General features: G+C 41.3%; 1 protein-coding gene across 5 annotated transcripts in view; it reads right to left on the reverse strand.

Annotated features, from left to right (window-relative positions):
* Window positions 1-23417, reverse strand: part of NRXN3 (neurexin 3) — a 1488306-nt gene that overhangs the window by 1106609 nt on the left and 358280 nt on the right. For 4 of the 5 annotated variants that reach the window (XM_045562522.1, XM_045562514.1, XM_045562538.1 and 1 more), the window contains 2 exons: window positions 12311-12612; window positions 6190-6351 (listed from right to left, as the gene is read on the reverse strand). In XM_045562522.1, coding sequence (XP_045418478.1) covers window positions 6190-6351; window positions 12311-12612 — 464 coding nt within the window. Of the gene's footprint in view, window positions 1-6189; window positions 6352-12310; window positions 12613-23417 lie in introns of those variants that run through there. The other variant, XM_045562546.1, reaches the window with a different exon arrangement.

Raw genomic sequence — 23417 nt, forward strand, 5'->3', positions numbered from 1 at the left:
TTTAAAAAAAGCGACAACAAACACATTATTCCAAAGCCCGCAGGTGCCAGCAATTCAAATAAACGTATAGCAATTAACAGAATTAACACAGCCTTAAATAGCTTAGCTCACCAGATGTGGAAGCCTATCAGGGTTCTATAAAATGTAACGTTATTACAGATTAAGCCATTAATCATCTGTTCAGAGACTATCTCTGGCTGCAAAACCCCATTCGGTTTTAAATGGCTAATAATCACAAAGGGATGTGGAACGTAATGTGCACGATGATGTTCTACCCAATCCTTTTTCCTTTAAATATGTGTTCCATGCTCCCAATTCTCCTGCTTCTCTTTCCTCCCCATCAGAGATGCTGGGGAAAAAGAGAGGCGAAATGGGCCAGTCTGTCCCAGGGGTCTTAGCCGCACTTGAGCACTTCCACAAGGGGAAACGGAGGAGTAACAGATGGAGGACAAAGAAGGATGATGTGGAAAGAACCAGATCAGACACTCCAGAAAGCCCCAACACATAGGAGGCTGTTCTGATGGGCTTGAGTGATCTGACAGGGACACTACCTGCGCAGCTCCGTCTCAGCGTGGCTTTGCCCTACCACATTGTCATTGAACTTCATCCAACAGTGACAGCTCAGCAATGCCAAGGACGGAGGGAAGGAGAAATGCATGACCTCACAGAGAGGGTCTGGGAAAGCTGAAATGGGAGTCAGAAAGAAGTGCTTTTCTGTAGAAATTTTAAGATTCAGAGAGCCACTCTCCAGTCCAACACTGAAGCTGATGGAACACCCTTTCCATCCCTGCTCTGCAACTTCCAGAACAAAAATATACATACAAGGGGGAGGTAGGAGATGGACTAACTGTAGTCCTCAAGGAATTAAGGCCCAGTGGAGAAGATGCCAGTCTGGACATGTCATGCCACTGCTTAATATCTTTTGATGACTCCTCATTACCTAGAGAATAAACTCCAAGGATATAGCATGAAACAAAGCCCTCCAAGAAACGATCCCTACCTAACTTTGCACCTACATCTCCAAAATTCCTAATATTATATGTTGGGTCAGTCTTGAAATCAACAAACTGTTCTCAAGTTCCTCCCCAGACACCAGGATGTGCCCTACCTCCCTGACTTTGGTAATGGGGGCATCCTAGAGCACCACTCCCCATTCTTTCTTGCCCCATCTATTTGTCTTCAAGCACCTCACCTTGGGCATTATCTCTTGCATGGATCCTCCCCTGCCCAGAATATGTTAAGTCCTTCTCCTCAGCAGCCCCAATGCAATTGGAGATGCCTCATCCTGTGTTAACTGCTCTTTATTGAGATTATATGTGTGTGTCTGCCTTCCCCACCCCCAAGTGTGAGGTCCTCTAAAGCAGGAACCATGTTGGACTCAGCTCTATGCCTTAGCACAGTCCTTGGCATAGTGTAGGTTTTCCATACATATTGTTTGTTTGTTATGGCCTTAATGTTTATCTCCCCCCAAAGTTCATATGTTGAAATCCCAATGCCCAATGTGATGGTATTAGGAGGTGGGGCCTCTGGGAGGGAATCAGGTCATGAGGGTGGGGCCCTCATGAGTGGGGTCGGTGCCCTTACAAAGGGACTCTAGAGAGCTCTCACCTTCTTTCTGCCACGTGAGGATACAATGAGGAAACAGCAGTCTACAAGCAGGAAGAGGGCCCTCACCAGAACCTAACCACGCTGGCACCGTGATCTTGGACTTCCAGCCTCCAGAATTGTGAGCAATAAATTTCTGCTTTTTTGTAATTACACAGTCTATGGTACTTTTTTATAGCAGTCTAAACTAAGATACTGTTGATGTAAATGCCACCAGATTTTAGAGCTCCACTGGGTTAGCTTATTTATTTATTTATTTATTTATTTATTTATTCCAGACAGTTACTGAATACATTTTTCATGCCAAGGACTGTTCTAGGTGCTGGGTAAACACCCATGAGCAAATAAGGCCTTTGTCCTCACAGAGCTCACATCTTAATAAAGGGAGATGGCAGTGCCAAATAAATGACCAAAGACAACAAACAAGGTGAAGACTGAGGGTGGGAGGGATGCGTTATCCCTATGTTAGCAGATAAGAGATAATTTTAGTAAGGTAAACTTCAGAATAATTTTTTTTAGTAATTTGCTAATATGAGCAATATACAGATTGCATGTGCTAATGCATACTCACTTAGACTTATATTTATATTCATAAACTATTTTATAAGATACATTATATAACACTTAATAATATTTACTATAGCAAAACGCTATTGTATTTTGTAATGCTGTGTGGTTTCACTTTTACATACCTCATTTCATTTGTTCTTGAGAGGAATATAACAGACGTCTTATCATCTCCATGTTATAGGTTAGGAAACTGAGGCTCAAATAAGATCCGTGGCTTACACTAAGTCATACAGCCAGTGTCAGAGCTGGTACTTCTGACCAGATTTGCTGATTTTAAACCCAATAGTCTTTTTATTATGCCATGATGCCTTCCTCAAAGACTTTTCTATCCGATTCTTCCTAAAAGATGTATCAATCCATTTCTCTTAGCCTGGCTGAGGCTTTTTATGTAACATTTCTCTAATATCAGATACCTGGGCAGGGGCAGGAGGGGTTCTGGAAAGATTCAACTATTTCTATGTCAAGATATTCTTTAGTCATATCAGGAAAGTCAAGTTCCTAAGAGCATTTACTAAGAAAGATATTTATTAATTTACAAACATATTATTTCACTCAGCCAATATTTATTGAGAGCTACTAAGTACCAAGAAGTATTCTAGGAGCTGGGAACACAATAAGAACAAAAATAAGACAAATACATTAAAACATTATGATAACGCAAAGAGGAATGTGATGCTGACTTTGTGATACTGAAGTGGACACCAATCTTCTCTTTTTTTTTTTTTTTTTTTTTGAGACAGAATTTCACTTTGTTGCCCAGGCTAGAGTGAGTGCCGTGGCATCAGCCTAGCTCACAGCAACCTCAAACTCCTGGGCTTAAGCGATCCTACTGCCTCAGCCTCCTGAGTAGCTGGGACTACAGGCATGTGCCACCATGTCCGGCTAATTTTTTCTATATATATTTTTAGTTGGCTAGATAATTTCTTTCCATTTTTAGTAGAGACGGGCTCTCGCTCAGGCTGGTCTCGAACTCCTGACCTCGAGCGATCCACCCGCCTCGGCCTCCCAGAGGGCTAGGATTACAGGCGTGAGCCACCACGCCCGACGCAATCTTCTCTTGATAATGAGGGTGTGTGGAGAACCACAATAGCTTGATGACAACTTGGACACTTTGTTGTGGCTTCTACAGGGCATCAAGTTAGAAGGATGCACACAGGTAAAATCCACAGTCACTGGGCTTAACAGTGGAGTTAGAATTTAGCAATTTAGCTTTGAGGTGTGAGGTAACTATAGTTCCAAAGATAAAAACTATTTTATGCCACATGCAAAGAAATATTGATGACCTGGAAAAGAAATCCTGTCGTCTCTTCATCATGCCCGTAATTTGAAGAAAATTACACATAAAAGTACCCAGTTCAGTTTAGGACAACTTAGAGCCACAAATGGCAAGAAAAGATTAGAAAAAAAGGCAAAAAGAGGGAAAGGAAGAAGAAATTGTAGAATAACTGGCGACAGGTCTACAGTTAAAACTGCTCTACAGTTAAATAACGTGGGTAAGTGGAATTTATCAAGTAGGTAAATCCCAACCTAGCTGGAAGCTCTTGCTGTTTACTAATTTGCCAAAGACATATAACAAGAACAAGAGAAGACTGTCCCAGACCTGTCCACAGAAAAGTGAATTGTAGTGATTACATGGAAAGAAATGATATGCCAGGAATATGTTAGACTCAGGTATCTGTTCAAAGTACTCAGACAGATGAGAAGGTCACCGAGTCCCTTAGAAGGACTATAATGCTGTATATGCAAAGCAGAGATGGAGGGGGGAATTAATAACGTTCTTCTTTTGTCAATGTTTTGGACTTTCCTTTTCTAACTTGATCTGGATTTAAATGTGTATTTGTGTTGCTACCTATGTGCTTATTTTTATCACTAATTACAGTTATTTCTATTCCTGAGATTGTTTTTCACAACTACCTTTAACTTTTAAGCTATTACATGACACTTTTGACAGACTGTTGAAGCTTTCTGCTCTCTACATATAAGTGTGTGTGCACGCGTATGTGTGTGTACGTGCATTTTATTTACTTTAGGTTCCACGTGGATAAAATCATCAGAGACATCTTTGTGTCTTTATGAGACTTGTTTGAAAATGTTCAGGGGCATCCTCCCTGATTAATAGAAGATCTGTGGTTGGGACATGGCTCCCTTGTCTCCAAATTCATAATCAAGACATGGTTCAATATACTTTTGTGTTGGGGAAAACTAGTCCAGAAGGCCAACCTTAAATCCCATCCAGGAGAAACTCCATGCTCAGGGCTGTTACACTGCAGAGATGGATGAACACTCCACAGCAACCAGGCCTCATTCATTCCTGAGCTACCTCCTCGGTAACAAGAATGTTGCAATCTTTTTCCGATGAGAGTGCAATTCCAATGTAGTGTGATTTAACAGTGTTTAAGAGTCTCAGAGTTCATTAGACATCAAGTGGTTTATGCCTTTGTTCTATCCCAATAGGAGTAAATCCCAGGGAAGAAGAGCTCTATGCCTACCGTAATTCCATCAGAAATGGAATGCCTGAAGCCAGTAGAAGCCTAGGTAATGTCCCACAGAGAGAGGAAAACACTTTTTGCGTCTTCCTTTTAATTTGTGCTTCAGGTGGAGAACAATAGGAAGCTATAGTTGGATTTTTTCCCCTCTTGTCATCTCTCTCCTTTCTACCCCTTCCTCTCAATTCACACATGGTTTATTGCAACACGTCCTGGCACAAATGTGACTTCTTCTCTAAAACTGACTCCCACTTACAATTTATGTTTTCTCTACTCAGAGAATTTCATCTGTAGCATGGAAAACATGATGTCCTGTGCTGTAATTATTCATTCACTGATCTCATTTCCCTTCCTAGAGGACAAAGCCTCTGCGCATGGAGACTATGGCTTGTAAAGAGCCACCAAGTTTAGTTTACAGCACACAAAAGGTACCCAATGATTATTTGATAAATGGACTCATCCAACAAATCTTTATCATGCACCTACTATGTGCTAGGCACAACAGATGCAATTCCTGCCTGGACACGGCTCACAGTCACAGTGACATGAATGAATGCATGTGTAATGCCATCTCATGTTCAATAAATTTTAAAGAACCATGATAAGAATAAAACATGTGCCCTGAGAGGAGGCTTATAAGATGTCATAAGGGATTTTTGTCTACAAGAATGAACACTGTTAGCTCAAGGAATTTCCCTGGGGAAATGGTATACATATCTTAGGCAATCAAGCTTAGCTTAAAAAGAATACGCAGTATACTGCTCTGATGACACAGTGTTCTGAAAGAACTCTACCGAATCAAGTCTGATTCTTTTTGCTTCAACAATTGACCTTAGAGATTGAACTTTCACTTGGCTGAAGTTCCTTCGCTCTCACATAGAGGTCTCAACACATCAGCTGCAATGGTAATAAATGAGTAATGGCAAAATCCCACTGTTTCTTCACAGCTATAGCTGCTGCTAGTTTTCAGGGAAGGAGAAAGAAAAGAAAAAGGAAAACCAGTCTTCTGAGGCTTAATGTTATATTAAAAGAATTTTCCTTCATCTCAAATAATGAGACTCTTGGGAACACCGGGTTTGGCAAAGGTAAAATAATACATATGTTATGTTTTAAACAAGGCACACAACTACAAATTGAGCCTGTTTTAGCTAGAGCTTCCCCACTTGCCAAGTCGAAAGCACAAAATCAAACTTCACACGCATCTAGTTCCTTGTGATTTCAATGCCCTTTCATCTGTGTTATTGCATTTAACTTATAAAGCACAGCTACCTGTGGGATAACATTCTCCATTGTTAGATGAGGAAACAGAGCTACAGAGTCCTTAAGTGGCAAACCCAAGGTCATACAACCAGCTGACAATGGGATCAAAACATAGGACACTTGCTTGCAAGTCTGAAGTCTTTTCTGCTACAACCTATCACCTCATAGAACAGATTAGAGGACAGATCCAGTTATTGGTCTCGAAATCTCATTTGTTCTTAAACAAAACAGTCACACAGTGCATTAAACGGAGGTGTGTGAACTCTACCTCTTTCAGGCAGCCCATGAAGTTGTTGCTGACAGGGGAGCCAGGCAAGTCAGCGGTACTTGGGCTTCCTCCCACGTAGAAGAAGTCGTCGGAGCCCAGCATGGTGTAGTCCTCTTGAGTGTAGCCCGTCGTGGTAAGAATGCCGTCCACAGAGATTGTCACCTGGTGAAGGGACATGGGGACAAAAAAAAAATCCCAACAATGACTTTACAGTCCTATCAAATCCCAGTGGCTCTCCCTATTTGTGGCATCACTTTCATTAAGATTTTGGTGAGGTATACTTTCTAATTGGGTTTGATTTGGGTATATGCAACCAAGTTCCATTTTCTGGTCTGCCTCCTTGGGTCCCAATGCTCCAGTATTCCCCTGCAGACTGACAGAAGAGCTAGTTGGAATTGCCAAGCTGGGCACCTTGTTCTACCCATTGCACTCTTGACTCAGTCAGGCTAGAAAATGGAACCACCCTCAGACGGTATCACTTGTCTCAGTTCATTGCTAAAATGATCACTTATTTCTTTTATGATTGTTTGTTATGGTGGTAGTGAAAAACAGCAAAGGAGACATTTGATGATGAAGTTTGTTAGGGGTTGGTCTTTGGTTGTTGATGGCTTTTTATTTCCTTTTTTTCTTTTCTTTTCTTTTCTTTTTTCTTTTCTTTTCTTTTTTTTTTTTTTATTTGTTTCTTTTTTGGCTCACACACCACGCTGACAAACATGCATTCAGGGAGGGAGGGAGAAGGGTCTCGATTCTGATGTGTCATGGATGATACATGCCATGGACTCCCCCCAGGACACCAACCCTGCCCTCCCTTGGCTGCCATCACCACCACCCAGAGAAGAAATGGCCCAAACCAAAAAAGGCAACTCTAACAAAAAGAAAGGAATGATGAGGCATAATAACCAAAACAATAGTAATAATAATGCCCACCAGGAATAAATAGCACCCTCACACCCAACATCCATGGAAGGAGCAGAGGGCGGAGAGAAAAGGTGGAGCCTTAAAGCGTGCACACACCATATACTGGCACACCCATGCGAAAAGTGTCCGGAGCCAAGAGAGAAGGCAGAAGGGGGAAAAAAAAGGAGGGAAATGGGAAAGGGTGAGGAGAAATTAAGGAAAGAATCAAAATCCACTTCACACTTACATGCATTGGACCAACAGAAGAACAAGATGGAAGTGGAAAAATAAAAATCATATCAAAACTAAAGGGTCATCTTTCCCCTGCCTGCTACCTTCCTTACTAAAAAAAAGAAAAGAAAAGAAAAAGTCCAAACCCAACCCCAAAACATATGAAGGATGAGAGGAGAATGAAGAAGCGTGGGGGAGAAAATAAAAGAGAAGAAAATGGAGTTGGGGTGGTAGTAGGTTGTTAGTAATGAGGAGGAAAATGGAGGAACAAATTCTGGTGCTGATGGGGAAATCCACGAGACAGGAACATGCCATGCAGAGTTCGTATGGAGAACACGACTGGCGGAGCTCCTCTGGCCCGGGAGGGGAAGGAAGGTAGAGGAGGGGCAGGAAGAGTTTAGGAAGTCGAGTACGTTCCTCCCCAGATCACCTGTGGCAGCCATGGCCACGCAAAAGGGAAAGAGAACAGGGATTAAGGAGTGGGAAGGAGAAAAAAGGAAAGAGGAAGAGTGAGGAGGAGAGGAACACACGGAGAGAAGGAAGTCCTCACTATAAATCTGTTGTCCCTCGTCTGTAACTTGGAAGTTGCAAAATAAGAAAACAAAACAAAACTAACTTAGCTAAATGGAGAAATTTTCTTTAAAAAAAAAAAATACTTTTAGCAGAAAACAATTGGAAAACTACAGAAAAGGAAACCATGCCCACCAAAATTGACGAAATATCATTTCCAGGACAAGTGCATCCCCTTCTGTTTTTCTTTCTTTCTTTCTTTCTTTCTTTCTTTCTTTCTTTCTTTCTTTCTTTCTTTCTTTCTTTCTTTCTTTCTTTCTTTCTTTCTTTCTCTTTTTTTTTTTTTTTTGAAAAAGAAAGGCTTGTATTTAATTCAACAAAAATTGAAAAAGAAGAAGAAATTAGTCTAAAGAGGATAAAAGGGGGGTTTGGGAAGGAAAAGGGGGGCAACACACGGCAAACCCAAAAAAAGACAATAAGAATGATATCTACCAGACAATGTAGTTTGTTTACCATAGCGTGTCCGATGCCTGAGTGCTTTGCGGAGAAGGGGGAAGAAAGGAAATTAAAAATTGTGAACAGAACGATTGTTAATTAAAAAAACTAAAAACAAAGATGAGTCGTTAGGGTGTTAGTACATTAGTCGGTTAGTAAAATGACACATTGCATGAATGATCTTGTGTTAGTTTTTCAAAAAAAAGGCACCCGACACAGAAAAAGAGAGTGGGGGGAAGACAATGAGACCAGGACTCTATGGAAAACCTTTGCCGCCCAGGGCACAGCCAGGAGAGGAGCTGTGGTCCACGTGCCATTGTAACTCCCCACATCTATTCTAAATACCTCTCAAAGCACACCTCACCCCTGTTAGAGTGAGCATCATACTTACTTCCCAACGGCTCTTCTGAGTGAGCACGGCCCAGGCTCCCTTCCCACCCCCAATACACATTCCACTTGTTCTGAAAGACCTCCTCCCCAAGTGTATCGTTCCACACGTAGATAAACAGATAGAAAGAACTGAAATACCAACATGTTGTATTTTTTTTCATGTGTGACTCTGACTACATGGATGGACGATCATGACTTTCTCCTAGAAAGAAAAGAACTTAAAACATTTATAGATCAAACCTAGCACAGAAAGGCTATGTTAAGCAGTGTACTCTGGGTTCCCAGAGGTAATTTAAAGATCTATAACCTCCATGATTTTTGTGGATTTGGGAGGCCAGCCAGAGGGGAACATTCTTCCCTTTTCTTTCCTCTAAGTTTAGAATAACTGTGCCGTTAGAATGCTTTAAAAAAGTTACAGTCTTCTTTATTACCCAGTAAGGTCATTATTTTGTTTACTTTGCCAGAATGCTTTGGAATCTCTCTCCCCCCACGCCCCTTGAACAATGCTTTCCAAGCTTTTAAGCAATTTCTTCTATGAGTAGCAGGGAGGACTGGCCTCCCTGCTATCCATTTGTAGGGCTTAGAGAAGCCCTACAATTAATCTCCTTGTTGCTATTTTCAAATGTTAAATTGCCTGAGCTGGGAGGTTGGAAGAAGGGAAGACTGGTAACTCCAGTTTTGTGTTTGTGGTTTAACAAAAGTAACACACAAAGGTATGACACTTAATATGGTGGCCATGACCTTGGACTTAGGCAAAGTAATGGACCAACCACCCCACACATGTACAAGCACAGAAATACCTAACTACCTTGGTCCCTAATCCCAGTTATATAATTTGGAACAAATACAGATAGTCCCCATTTCCTTCTTCAATCAGAAGCCCCAGTGAAGTACCTGTCCTTGGCCCTGACGTGGCTTAAAGGCAGAACCCCCACGAAATGATGACCATGAAGGACACAAAATGATGACCATGAAGGAAGAAATGAGTAGAGTTCTACTCCATTTGGTAATAAATGCTCCAGGAAACCCCAGGTAAACTTTACTCAGATGAATTTTTGCCACAGAGCCATTCACCCTTACCAAAAACATGGATGATGCTGGCATAGGTTTGTTATCAAATATTTATGAAGCTATTTACAGTTTCATTTAAATAGACAGGAGCATCCCGCCCTTCAAATGTATTCTAGGGAACTCGAAAAGATGTTATAAATGTTTTTTTAAATGGGCAAAATAATAATCTTATAGTATTCAGCACTAAAAAGATTGCGTTTGCAAAATCAACTTTGCTTTTCAAAGATTTCCCTGTCTTTCAAAAAATTGCATTTGGATGCAAAATTTAGTCAGGATTTCAACGGGTTCCAATTTTAGGTGCACTTTCTCACACAAGATAAACACTCCATCTGCCGAGAAATACCCCAATACCCTGGGGTCTCTGCAGCCTCATCTAGGACATAGTGCTGCACTGAGCTGCAGCCCTGGCACCAGCCAGACGCAGTCACCTCTGAGCCACAGCGCTCAGTCTGTAGATCATGCGCACGTCACAGCACGTCTACACCCAGACCACGGATGAGCTCATAATCCTTCTGGAACATAAGGTGCTTTGCATATTTAGCCACCACACATGGCTGGGGAGGCTTGTAATCACCATTTCACTAATGGAAACTGTGATGTAGAAAGGTTAAGCGGTTTGTCCAAGGACACAGAGAGGAGTGGGGCCCTAGAGCTTGCAACAGAAACCATCCGGGGTGGTTTTCCTCTAGGGGCTCTGACTAAAACAGCACAACAATATTTGAGTTGCAGTTTGGTTTATCCTGTCTCAGTGTAAAGGACCTCATTGGGACCTTACACTATTTTAGAAAAGTGCTCTTAGTAGAAAAAAAAAGCAAGCCTTTCTCAGGCTCATTAGAATCATTCTAGAATAGCAGGAAGGGTGGGAGAGAGTTAGAGAAACAGCTTGGTGAGAATCAGAACCTGATTCTGTACCCCGGTATAGGAAAGTCTCTCCTCCACGGACTAATGCCTAAAGGGTGTTATTTTGTACCTGCCAATCTCAACTGCCAAAAGGTCATATTTCACTTTTTGGTGTAATCTCTGCAGCTCACACATATTAAGCCCTTATACATGAGCAAATGGAAATTTGATTTGGGTCTCTTGACAGTTGAGAAGTTAGTTCTTTTCTGGATAAGTGTGGTTAGAGTAGGATGAAAGAAGATAATAGCAGTAGGGTTCTTCAGCCTCGGAGGAAAAACACAGAACAATGATTCAAAAATGTCTGATCCGGGTATATTAAGATGATTAGGAACCTCAAGTCCTGTGTTATTTGGCAACTTCACCACAGATAGAATGGAATCTACCAACCAGGTGGCTTCCTTGACATACTCAAGTGTGGAAATGTGTGTTTCAACTATTGTGTGTTTCCAATGCGTACACCATTTGTTTGGCATTACTGAGTTAGGCTTTTATTAAACAGAAAACATATGCAAAACACCTGTCATTTCTTATGCTTTCATATTTACATTAGAGGGCATTAAATCAATCATATTGCAGAAGAAAATTTGATAAGCACTTTGTAGAAATTTGCATAGTGTTTTCTGATTAATAAAGGATGGATGCTATCCAACTAGGTTTAATGACAAATTTGCAAGTAGAAAAACCAAATGAACACAGCAAACTGGAAAAGGCAATCTCAGCACAGATCTTGACTTTTATAGGAAATGTTTTTCTTTTACTGATGTGGGTTGGTAAGGTATTATCACTATTATTGGTTAGGAAATTGAACACAGCTTCACTTGGCTAAGGCTTTCTCAGAATGTTGTCACCTGAAGGAGTTGCCTGCTTAGAATCGGCAGGCGATGGGAGTTCCCAAGCACGGACAGAACCAGGAAAGGCTGCTCCAAAGTTGACTTTTTTATTTGGGTCCTTCCACTTTCCAGGCCTCCCAGCCAACTGAAGAGTCTGGGAGGTAGAGACAGGGGCAATAGAGTAGGACCACCACATCAAGGAACAGAGAAACAGGAATTCAGAAAGATTCCAACTAATTAATTCCAAGGCTAGAGGTTAATGTAACAACAACAACAAAAAAAAAAAAAAAAAAAAAAGTTAGGGAGGGGCAGTAAATTAACAGGAAGAGAAAAGGAAGACTTTCTGGAAGGAATTAAAATTATGGCATCATGGCAATGGCTTAACTTAATTAAAAAGAAAAACATATATTCAAAGAATGAGGGAGATCTACCAAGCTGCAGAAACAAAATGCTGTCCCTAATTGAATTTAACAATAATACGATAAGAGTCAAATGTAATTAAGAAAATGATAAAAGGAAAGCAGAATAAAAGGGATGAAAGTACTTATAACTTTTATTATCTATACAATAACCAAGTTTTTTTTCTTAAATAACAAGCACAAATGGAGAATTGAAGCATGAGGAGAAATATAGTCTCATAATTTTTCTTGTGAAATTGCAAAGACTGGGAGAAAGACTGTGACATATCCATACCTGCGTCTCTACCCCTCTCCACCTCACCCATCACCTGCTTCGCACACTTCCTACCCAACCACCTAAGACGAGCCTTCCAGGCTCTCTCCTCCCTCAGCCATTACCTGCCGGAGGTTGCGTGTCACTTTGACATCGTGCCAAGCGTTGTCGTTGAATTTTCCATTCACTGGCTCCACAATGGCCTCAAAGGCCCCGGACCCCAGGTTAATGACCAAGGAGACCGCGCCATCCTTCAGAGCCAGGTTAACATAGTCAGCCGACTTGCCGGTGTGCAGGATGAGCCCGTTACGCTGCCAGGTCTTAAAGGAGAGGGTGATTTCATCACTGCTGCTCTGGATTGGGTTCTGAGACAGGTCGTAGCACAGGTACTCTGAGCCTCGGAAAGTGGCCACATTCTCCTCTCGAGCTATGGGAAAAGAAAAGAGGAACGTAATCAACGCTTGACTGGCGAAAGTCAGGTCAATGCAAATACCAAAGAGAACACACCACAAAGGCACGGCCTCTCCCCTTGTGCTGCTGCCCACACAACACTCCGTCCGACTCTTCCACAAGGCCTGTAGCTAAATACTAGGGAAACTAGCAGAAGAGGTGAGTGGACCAGCCTGAGCAAGAGCAAGATCCTGACTCTACAAAAAATAGAAAAATTAGCTGAGCATGGTGGTGCGCGCCTGTAGTCCCAGCTATGCAGGAGGCTGAGGCAGGAGGATCACTTGAGCCCAGGAGTTTGAGGCTGCAGTGAGCTATGATGATGCCACTGCATTCTAGCTGGGGGTACAGAATGAGACCCTGTCTCCAAAAAAATAAAAAAAGAAGAAGTGACTTCAGAGAATGCAGAGAATATGTGTATACACAGGGGTAGAAGACAAACACAGTGATACAGGAGAGCTTGCTGCCTTTCCTTCAAATTTTCTCAAGGAAAAACCTAAAGGGAAATTTCATGCAATATAGTCAACCAAGGCTTACATTGCTTTTGCTTCAGTGATGGCTTTAAAATGCTTGTAGAAGAGCTGGTTTAGAATGGATAATTAAGCATTCTGACAAAGAGCTCTTTAGCTCTAGGTACCTTTTATTGACCAATAACTAAAAATCAATTACCCTGAAAGATTTGGTTCTGATTTCCATCCATCAAAAACCCAACTAACTTTGGTTTCCATGGTAGAGTCCTGAGCCCAGTGAAACACAGCTGCATTATTACAGAGGAGGTGGGATCTGAGAAGGTGGTCAAGCAGGTGAGGAAAGGGGAACAGAATGAAATTTGGTAATATGCTTTGACGAGACAGCAATACAACTTTTAAACTCAAGCAAAAGGGACCGCTGCTCTGGGATGTCCTGTTTTAGGTGACCCTGGTCATGCTGTCATATGGCTACATCCCTCCCCACAGAACTAGGGCTGCACAGGGTCAAGATGGCACTCCACCGGAGCCAATATTCTCTTCCAAGACCACATTCCAGAGACAAGGACCCTGTAATTCTCTACCCAAAGGGCTCCAAGCCTGTTTCCAGGGCTTGTGGAGGCCTCTTCCCTGGATCCACCTTTCGGAAAGGCAACCACACTGTCCATGTACATACCTCAAGGTCTGAGGAGCAGCCATGTGGGACTATTTGCAGGAGTGAGGCCAGAGCTTGGCCATGTGGGCTGGGGCATACACATGCATTTGCACCAGACCCCCTGTGATATAGGATAGAGCTAAAAGTGGGAAGAGAAAAGGACATGTCATGGGCTGAGGACCAGAGAATGGCTGATTCTCTTGTGCTGCTATTTTCCAATACAGACGTCCCATGAATCCAAAAGTTCTACATTTGAACCTGGCTTTCCAGGTAGTTACAAAGGTATATTTGTCAAGGTAAGAGGATAGAATACATTTTACTTTATCAGATTTTGATGTGGTTTATAATGTAGACACACAGCATTGTGGGCTTCCATTTGTCTTCTGTCCAGACAGCCTCACTAAGGGTGGCTACTTCATGCCAGGGCTGGTCGAAAGCTATCAAAAGTACCCCATTAATAAGAGGAAATTGGTAACAGTAGTTTAGACATACAGTGTCTCTCTAAAGACTGGGGCCTACAAAATAAGGTTGAGAGAATTCTATTTCCCTGCTGGAACTATGTTCCAGACTTAGTAATCAAAGCCAAACTCAGATCCCATCAACTATCACAGCCCCAGGTACATTTCTTATGCAAAGTAAAATAAATATTTTCTCATCATGAGGTAAGAGCTATAAGGAGTCACTCTTACAGTGTAAAGAGATGACCATACACTACATATGGATAAACTGATCATAGCATTACGAGATCATTAAAACATGAATGTCAACTTTATACTCCAGAGGAGATAAGTTTCTCTTGCCTGTTCCAGAGGGTCCCAGTGATATGTGCCTACCTGCATATCTCTATTTGTACATACACTGGTATAAGCAAAAGGAACCTGTCAACCTATAAAGGGCCACAGGGTAACCTGCACAAATATATGTTATTAGCACACCACTCATGTCTGATTCATTTTACCAAAATTTAGTCCGCAAAAATCATAAAGCAGAAATTTGACATTGTCTGCATGTTTGGAATAGATCTATCCAATTCCCTGGTGCCCTGTCTTTTCTCATGATGTCCCTCTCATTTCTGAAGAACTGGCTTTGTTGAAATGCAACTGGACAAGCCCCTGCTCAGGAGACCTGGAGGTGACCCTGATCTAGAGTACAAGATGACAAATCGAATGTAGTTATTGCAGCTAAGCTCTTTTTCTCAGGTGAGGACATGCACAGAGCCAACTACTATGCATGTCCTTGGCACCACACGTGGTGTATTAATGGGTGTCTTCTATAAACATTTAAGTTATACCTTGTGTGCCCAGTGAACTAAGATAAATGAGCAAGGAAAGTAGTGCCTATAAAGTGAAGCTTAAATTAATCACCGAGTACCCTTCAAAGGGGGAAAGCTTGATACAGAACAGCAAGACACCAGGATATTATTTAATGTGCTACATGGTGCTTAATATTTTTCATATAATTAGAGCAAGGAGTCTGTCAAAATAATAAATTTCAGAGCTATAAAGGATTTTAGAGATTGCCTGATTTAATGCCCCTATTTTATTCAAAAAGAAACTGATGACTAGAAATCAGTGAGTTGCCCAAGACAACACAGTGGTTTGTGGTACTCTGGACTTGGAGAACCTCTGGGCTTTTCTCTAAATATCAGTTACCTTTCCCCTTACCCATCACACTGGATATTCCACATGCTCCTACTCTACTTCTCAAAGGCTAAAAATGAGTCCTAGAGCTGTGCATTGACTTATAGACCATCCCAAACTTTGGATAAATTGAGCCAGAGACCAACTTCTCTCATTTTATGTAAATCACTCATCCTTACTAAAAGAAATGTTTCCCTTTCCTCCATGGAGTCTGGGTATGTTTAAAACAAAAGAATTTGTTTTATGTGGAAGGCCTTAGAAAAAATTGACATCAGTGTAGAGAAGAGAATATTACAATAAATAAATAAGAAATAAAACCAATGTGAGAAAGAGGACCTATGCAAATCAGATGCATATTTATGCTAATCTCCATGCAAATACACCAAGGAAGATTTTATGTAGCCAAGTGTCTTCCTTTGCAAATATTTAATGCAAACTGCTGTAACAGTTCACAACCTTCCCAATCTCTCCATCCAATGAAGAATTTTCTTAGTTTACTTCTTCCCTGGCCAGAGGATAGTACCACAGAGAGGCATCGGGCTATCTCCTCTATACATTAACAAACAATAGACAACGAAAGCTCTTTACTGAATTATATTCCAGACAAGAAAATTTATTTCAATTTTTAATTCATGGAATATTTTTTTCCTGACTATTGTGGGGAGGAGAGGCACTGGCAATGCATGACCCAGTGTTGAAAGGAGCAAAACAAGGGCTAGGAAGGAGTGAGGACTTTGAAGAAATTATTCTTTTGTACACTCTCACAACTGACATTATTTTTCTTCTAATACCCCAATCTATCTTAATTTCCTTCCAGTAGCTGAGACTCAAGCCCTTTCTTATCTCCTTGAAAACCATACTAAGTTGACACTGAAGGTAACTAAAAGGGGCAAAACCAAATAGTGACAAACAGGCATTTCTAAGCCCAATCAATTCTTTGAGCCCTCCATTAGAAAAACCTAATAGTGCCCAAAATCTGTTTTCTACACTTGGTATTTACACTGAGAAGGAGGTTAAAGAGACAATGCAGTCACCTTGTATGTATTCAAGCTAAATAGGTGGAGAAAATGAATGCAGGGGATTATGTAACACAGTACACAAGAGCTTAGCATAAAATACAGCTTGGCAAGAGAGTAGGCACTGACATAGCTAATGGACTGTTTAGATCCATTTAAATTATATCACCCCAAAGTTTACAATCAATTGCATAAGTGTTAAAATAAAAAATGTTATTCTCACTGCATGAAAAGCAGAGCTCAACTCTGTATGACAACAAATCGTTTACCCGTTATTTGTAAGTGTCCAATTGATTAAACACTAGATGCAATCTAGATATGTATAACTCAAGATTTTAAATCAGTTTCTATAAGATATGTAAAGCACTGATCTTTCAAATGGCTTGTTAATCTGAGTACTGATATATACAGAGCATTAACAAGCATTAACTCAATTCTACTATCCACCCCTTCCCCCCAATAAACACCCTACTAATGATTTATATAATAATAACTCCATCTCTCTGAGAAATTCTAACGAAGGTTAAAATATTCAATGTAAAATATTCTTACTGTGCAATCTATGAAGTGTCAGGGAAATGCACAAAACTGTTTAATGGGGCATGTGGTTCTTAATGGTTTGGTGTCTTAAGAACCCATACTAGTCTTTGAGATCAAGAACTTTGAGCTTTATTCTATAGGTTTTGGGGAACCAGTGTGTAATTTTACTAAGAGGGATGGAAAGACCCAACCTGAATTTTTAAAAGATTGCATAATCATTTAAAAACAAATTTGAACTTCTTCTTCAGGGGTTGCCTGGAATTGGTTCAGCCTGGATATTGATATAGTTCCTAGAGTGAGGTTTGCATTTTATTGGACAAGAATGGAAGCAAAAGTTCCCAGCAGGAACAGCCTTGGGAACTGCGAGGCAGAGACACCGGCGAGCCAGAGAGTACAGGACGAAGCCAAAGTCCGGATACATAAGATCCAAGTGCAACCATGGAAAACTGAGGGCCAGAGCAAAAATTGACCAAAAAAAAAGACACAGAATTAGACAAAGAAGGACTCAAGATGAGAACATGTCAGGAGTAGCTAAAGAAGGATTCTGGGGTCATTTGTAAGCAGACGTTCACAATTTTCTCAATGTGTTAGATATTTCCAAACGCTTTCTTAATCATTATTTGTATTCTCTCAACACTCTGTGAGGTAAGCTTGCTATGATTGCACCAATGTGGGAAAATGGAAGCACACAGGCTTTACAGAGGTCATCCAAGGCACTAGGGAGTGCTAGTTCCAAAATCATAATTCTATGATTCTCATTCCATCTTTTGCTACTACATCACACCACTACCTTGCCAGAAATCCAGATTCTCAGAGCAGGTGCCTCGCAGCTGCATGAAGCTCACCCCTTGGAAAGGTGAAGCCACCGAGGATGACAGGTAAGAGCCCTCGCAAGCAGCAGGAACCCAAGCAGGGAAGCAGGGAAGCAGGGGAGACAGGCTGCCTCTCCTTCCAAATTCTCTAGTTCCAGGATGGAAAAGGTCAAACTGAGAAGATCACACTCTTCACTTCCATTAAAGAGCCTTAGAAATGGCTTTAGAAATGACTCCTCTGGAGTGGCTGTTACCAGCAGCCCTGGGCATAACACCTGCTGTGCTCCAGAAAGGGAGTGGGAGCCACCTCCCCCTTTCCATGATGATGATGGGCCTCAGAGACACAGCGCAAGTGTTCTCATGGCCACATGCATCCTTTGTCCTCCAATGGGCCTCATGCAGCAGTGCAGTGCTTTAGTCTGCACTGATGCAAAGATAACCCTGGTTGTGGCTGTCCATCCTGGCCCGGCACCAGCCCACACGGAAGCTAATGAGGCACAAAAACACATGGGCTACTCTGGTCCTCCCTGCCAGACAAAGGGATGGCCTGTGGTCTTGAGGCTGGCCTGCCAACTCATTTAGTCTGACTTCACAAACTCAGCAGGGGCCCTGTGGTGCCTTCTCCACCAGCACAGCTGCAGCGAGAGGTTATAGGTTCTCAAGTTGTGAACTCACACATCACCCTATTCTGGCCACTGACTCCCAAGCAAAAAAGCCAGGATATTGACAAAAGAAGTAATGAGCTCAAGGGAGGGAGTATATAACTGCAGAAATAAGAAAATAAGTCTATGATTCCACAATAAGTCCGCCAGGCCTGGGAAATGGAGAGGCTGCATATCCACTCAATGCTGAAAGGTGCCTTGAGTTAAAATAGCAATTTGGGTACTTTGCTGGCAAAGGAACAAGGCAAGGCAAGTGTTTGTTGGTTCTTGCACAAGTCTGTTTCCTTTCCATGCACTCTGCTAAGAATCCAACATGCAGAATAAGAACACCCACTTTCTAGGTCCTCTTAGGAGCCGTGGGCAGGCACGCAGGTTGTCTGTTGGGCTGTGTGAGATGATCCTATTTGCAAAGATGAGGGGAAAGTAGAAATTCTTTTACTGGAGTGAATTCTATTGCATATCACTTAATGGATTTTTTTTTTTTTTTTTTTGCTAGAATTTGGGGAGGAACTTAAAAGGCAAAAGATTGCACAGTGACTATACTCTTTGGTTCTCCCTGTCTCATTTCCTTATGATATATTTTAGGGCCAAACAAAGCATTAGGAAAGATCAAACTGCAGAGCCATCCCCCAAGGACAAATGACAGAATTCTTTGCCTGCCAGTCAGATCACACAGGTATTTTAAAAGCAGAGTGTAGCAGCAGACAGGAAATTGTGTTGCTATGAGCAATCCCGCACTACAAAAGAGAACACATAGGAAATCTGACCTCCTGAGGCCATTTCCAACTCTTAACCTCAGACTCTCTGTAGGAAAGATGCAGCAGAGAAATAAATGGACTTTTCCACACTGCCTGGGTCACTCACTAGCCTGCAGATGCTTCTTGAAAGTGATGAGAAGGAAAATAGTAAATCAAGTTGTCACTTGGAAAATAAACAGCCAGTATCCTGGCGAGGGAAGCTGCCTCAGCCCGCAAAAGAATGGCCTGGAAAACCACGCTTCACTGAAATCACTAGAAAGCTAATGGCATCCTGAAGAATGCATTGCTCTCAATTATATTACGATAAAAGCTAAATTTTCATTCATTCATTTAGGGACTAAAGATTCACAGGTGCCTACTATGCACCAGGTGATGTGCTCAGTGCTGAATGCACTTAAGTCACATGGCAACCTTGTGAGTGTAAGTAATTAGCTGACAGAAAAAGAGAAATTATAAAGCTAAAAAAGTATTAATGCCTGCTAAGTGCCTGGCCCTGACATGAACTCACATTAACGGGGCACCCTGTGTAGTTAGACTGCAGTCTTGACAGCATGGATATAATGATAAAGGAAGGCTTTGAATTGGACAGACCTGGATTTGACAACCAGCTCTGGAACTTACCAGAGTCTATGGAACATAGCTTATTACTTAAATTCTCTAACCCTTAGTTTCCTAATCTACAAAATGGGAACAACTGTAGTACATATTTCACCGAGTTGCTGTGAGGCACGAATACAATCAAGTTCTTGGCCCAGTTTCCAGCCACAGAAATGTTAGCTATTATGGTGGTGGTTGTTAAGAATGCAGGCACAAACCAGTAATTACAATTCAGTGCAGTCAATGTTTAGTAGATGATATAGGCACACAGAAAAGGGCATAACTGATCCTAGCCATTGGGGAAGGCTCCATACGGGAGGTCAGACTTTGGCTACATCTTGAAGTATGAGTAAGAGTTCACCCACAATGGGAGAAATGAAATGCTAGTTGGAAGAAACAGTGTATTCATTGGTGTGATCATTAGGAAAGTACACAGCATTCGGGGGACGGTGGGAGTTCAATGTGGCTAGAACAACAAGCATGTGTGCAGGTTCAAGAAACAGACTGGGGCCTTATATGCCATATCCTTGAGCACTAAGAATGGAGAACTAGCAGAGAAGAACTTCAGCTTGTAAATGGCACAATTCTACTTGTATTATATGAGGAGTTCAGTAAATGGACATGGCCAGAGAGGTGAAGAGAAATCCAGGAGATATCCCTCCAAGGTAGGAGGGATATTGCTAAAACACCATGACCTGAGCCAATTGTGCTGCATATGCCTGTCTTCCCATTTATAATAATTTATGCAATATGCTATACATTTTATTTCCTCGTAACCACCAGGTCCATATGAGTAAAACTGTAATCATGCTTCTTTCACTATCGGCTTCTTGTTTTAATTACGGGTCAGTCAATCTAATGGCATCGAACAGAAATAGTGCACTCTATCTTGTAGAGGGGAATCCATTTCCCTGTTCCCATGACTCCGTGGGAATATTTTCTCCCCATTCTCCAGAAGGGAATAGTTTTGGAGTAACTCTTTCCATCTCCCCTTTATTCATTCACTTTCTCTGATGAGAGGAGAAGTGATTCATCTGCTTGGTGATGGAGTCTGATACCCACAGGCCTACATTTCTTAATTAAGTGGTCTCTATTCCCAGGTGACCTACCTTTCTCTCTCTTTCAATTCTGCCTTTGCCACAAGGCTTGTGAGTTCTCCTTTAGGCTCTCCCATGCAGTAAGCCTATCAGAGTAGACTCTGCCCCCGTGGAAGAAGGCCTGCAGTTTTCTAGCTCTTCTCCCTATTTGCTTAGTGGGTGAGCTTAATTCAGGGGGAAAATTACAAGGAAGCGCAATTTGACTGCAGTCACAGCCACATTCTCTAACCTAACTCTACCAGCAATAGAACCGATATGTGGGTCACTTACACAATCACCAATTTGACTCATGTCTATTTACAATCAGTTCAGAATCAGAGGGGAATGTTATGGTTGTTACTTTAGAGCCCAACAAATATTGAAATAGCACCAAAGTAGGGGTATCAGAAGAAGTTAAGAATACCAAACCAGTCCCTGGGTTGCTTTCAGTATGACTGGGGAGATAATAGACACCTCTGGAACCACATGAGGTCAATGACAAAAAAATATATTAATAATTACAAAGGCATCTCTATGCTACAGTGTTTACTAAAAACACATTTCTTGAAGTTACACCAAGTACGTGGGTGATTAAAATGGTGAAGAATTTAACCAGGGTTGCCTTCCAGGAGATAAGATTTAGACTGAGTTTTGAAGTTTTGAATACAAAAAAATTATAGAAAATACAAATACCCACAAACCTACCCATCTTTTCCCCCTTGGCCTAGATCAAAAAGAATAATCTGCATGTTTATGTTTTTTGATCAACCTGCTTCTTTTATCAAAGTTACACAATAACTAGGGCAACTGTACTGAAGTACTAAATGCCACATTGTCGCACTATATTTTGTGGACTTGATGAGGACAAAAAATTGCTAGGGACACAGAGCTGGAGAGGAGAGGCTGGAGGACTGTTATTTTGATACAAACAAAATTAATAATGAAAAATATCCACAATGAATCCAGAGCAAGAAGCAGATCGTCTGAAATGTTGTGGTTTTTTAATGGTGGCACATTCACCAATCCTAATTGCTACCAAATTTAGATACTCACTATATCCACACATAGATGTTCAGAAAGGAATATGGAAGTCATGAAGGTCCACAGAATTTGGGAAAAGTCATACAGGTATTTAGCTAGTTAGAAGCAATAAATATGGATTTTTTAAAACCATATGAACTTTAAAAATATTTATTTCTATCAAATCCCTCTTTAGTTCAAGATAAAAACACATAAAGAATCCTTCATAACAGATAACCACCATTGTGTCAGAAAAAACCTTGGAAGATGATCTAATCTATCCCCACCTCAGTAAGTCCGTATTTAAATTATCTTGTTGTTAAAACTCTCCACCTTTAAGTATCCAAAGAAAACAAGACAATTAGGGGTTTTGTGAAACTTCTTACAGGATACTTCAGTCCTAAAAGAGGAAAGTAACCTAAGTGCACATTTGGGAATAACATTAATCGGGTGTCGGGGAGATGGGGGGGAGGAGGGGATGGGTGTATACCTACATAATGAGTGCCTGGGATGTGCACTGTCTGGGGAATGGACACACTTGAAGCTCTGACTCGGCAGGTGGCGGGGTATGGGCAATATACATAACCTAAACTTTTGTACCCCCATAATATGCTGAAATAAATAAAAAATAAATAAAAGAGGAAAGTAGGATCTAGGTTCTAGAAGCTACCAAGTTTCATTGGGTGATGAACAGAGAAGTATAGGTGTTAAAGAATTTTACTTAATATTTCTTTCATTCAGTCCAGGATGTATAGAGAGTAATGAATATAAACTGTAGGTGGCTAATAAAATTTACTTTCACTAATTTATACACACATATACATGCACACATAGAAACGTACATAGTGATCACTAATCATTCTATTATATATTACAGCTCTATTCATGAAAGGAGCGGCCTTGCAAAAATAACAGGCAAATACCTAATCCCACAATTTCCCCAGTAACAGTTGAAGATCAATCCCATAACTTCGCCCACTAACAGGCACCCTGCAGGAGTTCTGTTTTGCTCAACTTCTGAAAAGAGCTGAATGGACAGAAAAGAGATGTAAATCTCTCTCTTTCAAAATTGTTTTTTGAGAATCTGTTTTTACAGAGTCCATGAGTGAACAGGAGGAGAACAAACTACAGCCTTGACCATATCTCAAGGGTAAAATCACATCCGCTGTGATAATTCCATCTCCAGGGAAAAGCAGGGAAACCAACTCTTAGACTTTGACATCCTGCTGCTGCTTTTGTTGTCAACTGACAGCCACCATCATTGTTTTGCTCTTCATCCCCGTTAAAATCAGCAAGCCACTTGCCTCAGTGCTGGCATCTCCCTTTCTCTTTCTCTGGGATGCCACACGTCTCCTTGCTCTCTTCCCCGCCCCCCCCTTCCCCTCTCTCATTCTCTCTCTCTCTCTCTTCTAAGAAGATAAAATAAACTTTTTACTTTTATATCTTAATCTCTACGTGAGAAATCTTTCTCCACCCACGCTGTGAGCACCTATTAGGTTTTCCACCCTAACAATTCATATGTAACAAGAATACAAAAACATA

This window comes from Lemur catta, chromosome 1, assembly GCF_020740605.2.
Source record: "Lemur catta isolate mLemCat1 chromosome 1, mLemCat1.pri, whole genome shotgun sequence".
Taxonomy (NCBI): domain Eukaryota; kingdom Metazoa; phylum Chordata; class Mammalia; order Primates; family Lemuridae; genus Lemur; species Lemur catta.